Below are 5,158 nucleotides of genomic sequence, written 5' to 3'. Positions count from 1 at the left end.
TGATCTTCAGAAATCATTCTAATATGCTGATTTATTATTAGAATTATCAACAGTTGTGCAGCCAAATATTTTTAAGTTACGCCTTCTTTCTTTGCGTGAACGTTTGGGCGGCGTTATGCAAATCTTCTCACATCGTGACGTAGACATGTGGGGTGTGTTAGAACGAGCCGTTTTAGGTAGGTGTGGCTGACTCTGAACTTTTATAAAGAATATCTCTTTGGATTTGAGACTTTAGTCTTTGCAACTTTACAGATCTTCTTTATGCACCAAGAGCTTGTAACACTCCAAAGAGAAAGGAAAAATTGAAATCGCATCATATGACCCCTTTAAACCGGAGAAGGTGAACATGTTGGTATTCTTGTGGGAAAAACACATGCAGCACTGTCACCGACAACAAGTTTAGTTTTACTTTTCTTTTTGTTTTCATTTTGAAAAGCTTGTTATCTTTGCTGTATACCTCACGTTACGCTATGGAGGCTCTTTTATTTAAATGTTTTATTTGATTCCTCAGTGTTTGCTAAGCGTTCTGTAAGTTATTAGTGGGTATGCCTCATCTTATTCGTTTTTGTTAATAAACGTTTTGTAAGCTAGTTTGCCATTGTATCTTACTGTTTTATTGTTGTTGTGCTTTTTAATTAAGAATATCAATGAATCCATCTTTTGTTTTAGTCTTAAAAAGTGAAAGGTGTGTAGATGTATGTAAGCAAAACAGACAATTATCTTTTCTTGTAAAACGTTACAACAAGATTGCGAATTCGAAAGTGAAAGCACCCCAAGCCCGGCTTATAACACAGCAAAAGAACTCCCATTCACAAAATTCAAATCACAAATACTACTGATGAAAAAGAACGGGTTGAATGTTAACCACTTTCGTTTCCATATAACTATAAACTATGATAAAAGTTAATCAGCATGCATTGATTAATACCATGTTGTAGCAAAAAAAAATAAAAAAAAATATTGCGACTAAATCATGTGCTAGTGCGCAAAAGAGCGACCAGTGTGAAGAATGAGTCTGGAGCCCTGTAGTTGATTTTTGAATTGTCTGTTTTTAATTAAATTAATTAATTATATTTAATTTTAAATTTAGTTTTAGTAATTTTGTGTATTTTTTGTCTTTTTTGTAGTTTTTTTTTTTATATATATATATATTTCTAGATTTTAGTGATTATTCTCTAGAGTTTTCTTTCTTTCTACCTAACAAACCATGGACATAAAATGGCTTTCCTGAGATAAAATCAAGTCAGGTGGCATGTTGTCCACAAGTGGTTTTATTGATATCGTTTATTGATGTGAATCACTGATTGGGCGATTACATAACAACATTTATTGTTCGAATGTTGTAATAAAATTGACTTAATTTGAAAGTTAAAAGTTGGCATTGCTTTATCATAAAAGGTTTCTCCTCAAAATGGCGTGTTCAACTCCAACTCAAAAAATTTTACAAATGATCTTATGAAAATCAACTGTTGACTGTAAGGGTCATGAACACCACCCATTCAAAGGTTTGCAGTTGGTAATATTTTGTAATGCTTTTAAAAGTCTCTTATGCTCATCAAGGCTGAATGTATTTGATCAAAAATACAGGGAAAACGGTAATATTGTGAAATATTATTATAATTTAAATGAACTGTTTTCAATTTTAATATAATAATTTATCAAATATAATTTATTCCTTTGATGGCAGAGCTGAATTTTTAGCAGCCATTACTCAAGTCTTCAGTGCCACATGATCCTTCAGAAATACCCCAAGCCCGGCTTATAACACAGCAAAAGAACTCCCATTCACAAAATTCAAATCACAAATACTACTGATGAAAAAGAACGGGTTGAATGTTAACCACTTTCGTTTCCATATAACTATAAACTATGATAAAAGTTAATCAGCATGCATTGATTAATACCATGTTGTAGCAAAAAAAAATAAAAAAAAATATTGCGACTAAATCATGTGCTAGTGCGCAAAAGAGCGACCAGTGGGAAGAATGAGTCTGGAGCCCTGTAGTTGAATGAATGATGTGTGTTAATGATACCAAAACTGTCCCTTTAATGATTTCTCTTTGTTGCAAACACCCCAAGGTAGTTTGTTAGCAGTGCATGTGAGTAGTCAAACTCGATCTGTGGCTCTGATGTGATGTTATTCATGTGTGTTGTCAGGGGATGAGAGGAGAGCAGGTGCTGCGCTCCTGGCTGCGGACTCAGTGACTCTCTCTTTGGGCTCAGGATGGCGCAGGGAGGGCCTCAGTTGGACTATCACATACTGCAGGACCTCAAGCAGCGCTTCCCAGAGATTCCAGAGAAAGTAGTGTCTCAGTGCCTTCTTCAGGTGAGAACCAGCAGTCACAATTGAAACAAATGGGATGTTAAGAATGTTTGTGGACTGCTTCGACATTTTGAGTCATTTTGACCCAGAAACACATGTGAATGAAATGGGAAAGCTTTTGCTATTACAAATTAATAACATATAATTGTTTCTTCAAAACTGTTGATTATATAATCATCTACAGGGCTCTCATAAAACTCGTTTTTGAGAAAACTTTCTTTTGTCATGTTTTATTATTTCCATTTTTCTCAAAATGGCGTGTTCAACTCCAACTCAAAAAATTTTACAAATGATCTTATGAAAATCAACTGTTGACTGTAAGGGTCATGAACACCACCCATTCAAAGGTTTGCAGTTGGTAATATTTTGTAATGCTTTTAAAAGTCTCTTATGCTCATCAAGGCTGAATGTATTTGATCAAAAATACAGGGAAAACGGTAATATTGTGAAATATTATTATAATTTAAATGAACTGTTTTCAATTTTAATATAATAATTTATCAAATATAATTTATTCCTTTGATGGCAGAGCTGAATTTTTAGCAGCCATTACTCAAGTCTTCAGTGCCACATGATCCTTCAGAAATCATTATATGTTGATTTGATGCTCAAAAACATTTCTTAATATTATTGATGTTGAAAACCGTTGTGCCTGTTAAAAATATTTGTGGAAATTATTTTTTTTTTTGTTCAGGATTTGTTGAATAGAAAATTTTAAAGAGCAGCATTTATTTAAAATAGAAATCTTTTGTAATGCACTGTCACTTTTGATAAATTTAATGCATTCTTGCTTAATACAAATAATAATTTCTTTAAAAAAAATTTACTGACCCGAAACTTTTGAACTATGGCATATGTAAACCTTATGATAATGATGTGCAGTGAGTGTGAAGTTTTATCAGTAATATTTTCTGCTGTGTCATTTTGGCTCAATGCCATTACTGAGTGTATCAGAGAGGCATCAGGTGCAAGAACATGTTTACTTTACTGTCTTCCATTTCCTCTTCAGAACAACAATAACCTGGACCTCTGCTGCCATCTGCTGGCTCAGGAGAGTAATAGATACCTGTATGAGGAGTACCACAGCCCAGATGACTTGCACTTAAACCGGAACCACATGCTGCGCATTAGTGTGGGTTACCCTGCTACTGAAGGGGTTAAAAATAATGCTGGTGGCCGAGCTTTGGTCCACAGTTCCAGCGACGGGCACATCAAGCATCCTCGAAGTGGTTTCCCCGAGCCCCTCTCCGCCCCAGCTACTATGGTGCCGTCACCCGGCTTCAACCCCTTCTTCATGAACGATCAAGGACGCTCGAACATCCCCACCCCTCCACCCAGCATCCAGGGCATGTCGCCCACATACCACCCTGTCCCATGTTACATGCCTCCCATAACAGTTACCCTCTCCCAGAACATCCCATCTGCCCCACAAGCGCTGCAGATCCCCCCTGGTGCCTATTGTAACAGTGGGAACACCATGTACATGCGTCCCTCACCGTCTCAAAGTCCTCAACCCACTCCCTGGTCCACATCTGGGACATCTGTGTACCAGCAGTCTCCTTACGCCACTCCGACATACCCATCCCCGTACAGTTCTCCCCAACATCAGGTCCAGCAGCCGCCCCAGGTGTTTCTGCCCATAAGTCCCCCCACTCTCCCTGGGCTGTCCTACCAGCAGCCGCCAGTTTCCCACAGGCCTTTTATGTCCTCCAAAGGCCCTATGAAGAACCAGATAGAGATCACACTGGAGGGACAACGACCACGGAGTAACTCCCCTGTACATGCTCCGCAGGGATCGCTCTATATGGCCACCAGCCCTTCCCCGAGCTCCCCGTCCCGGGCCATTAGTATGACCGGACCCCCCGGGGCCTCCATTCATCAAGGAATTTATGTCCACCAGGGTGTGGCAAGGCCCCGGCCCACATCCTCTCCTCAGCCGGCCACCTCTGCGTTCATCAAGATCAAAATGTCCCCTGGGCAGGTGCAGCGTTCCTCAAGTTCTCCACCAGTTAAGACAGAATCCCTCCTCAATATAGTGGACCAGGGCGAGCGCCACGCCGCCCCTCCTCCAATCCTGCCCATCTCTGCCCTGCCAGGGAACATCTCGAGTCAGATCAACCGCATGCCTAGACGATCCAGCTCCGGCTCGGATGACTATGCATATACTCAAGGTATGAATCTGCTTATGCAAGACCTCATGTGTTTGTATAGAAATTAAGTATATTTATTAATTTTTTAATTAATTCAATTCATTTTATTCAGCAAGGATGCATTAACTTGATCAAACGTGACAGTAAATGCATGTATAACGTTACAGAATATTTATTTTAAATATATTTCCTTTTAAATTTCTATTCATCAAAGAATCCTGAAAAAAATTATCAAGGGTTTCCAAAAAATATTGAGCAGCACAACTCCTTTCAACATTATTAAAAGTAAGAGTGCTTCTTGTGAACCAAGCCAGCATATTAGAATGATTTCTAAAGGATCGTGTGGCTGCTGAAAGTTCAGTTTTGGCATCACTGGAATAAATTACATTTTAAAAATATTAAAGTGTAAATTGTAATAATATTTCATAATGTATCACTTTTTTTATCAAATGAATGCAGCCTTCTTTTAAAATCATTACAAAATCCAAAATCTTGCCAACCCCAAACTTTTAAATGAGTTAGTGTGTACGTATATGTATGTTTGTTTGTGGGCTGGGCGATGCTGTAAATATTAGCAGTATCACTGCAGTATCTTTGCTGATAATACAAAATTTGTGAATATTGTGTATATTTGTAATATTTTTTTGAGAAAATGCAAAATATTATATATATATATATATATATA

General features: G+C 37.8%; 1 protein-coding gene across 2 annotated transcripts in view; it reads left to right on the top strand.

Annotated features, from left to right (window-relative positions):
* LOC107717572 (TGF-beta-activated kinase 1 and MAP3K7-binding protein 3-like) overlaps positions 1 to 5,158 on the top strand; it is a 16,159-nt gene that overhangs the window by 7,603 nt on the left and 3,398 nt on the right. For both annotated transcript variants that reach the window (XM_016524372.1, XM_016524374.1), the window contains exons 2-3: positions 2,158 to 2,326; positions 3,333 to 4,494. In XM_016524372.1, the coding sequence (XP_016379858.1) occupies positions 2,225 to 2,326; positions 3,333 to 4,494 (1,264 nt within the window). In that variant the 5' untranslated portion in view covers positions 2,158 to 2,224. The remainder of the gene's footprint in view (positions 1 to 2,157; positions 2,327 to 3,332; positions 4,495 to 5,158) is intronic.

Source organism: Sinocyclocheilus rhinocerous, unplaced genomic scaffold (assembly GCF_001515625.1).
Source record: "Sinocyclocheilus rhinocerous isolate Xijiao unplaced genomic scaffold, SAMN03320098_v1.1 scaffold813, whole genome shotgun sequence".
Taxonomy (NCBI): Eukaryota; Metazoa; Chordata; class Actinopteri; order Cypriniformes; family Cyprinidae; genus Sinocyclocheilus; species Sinocyclocheilus rhinocerous.
This window is presented reverse-complemented; position numbering and strand designations above follow the sequence as displayed.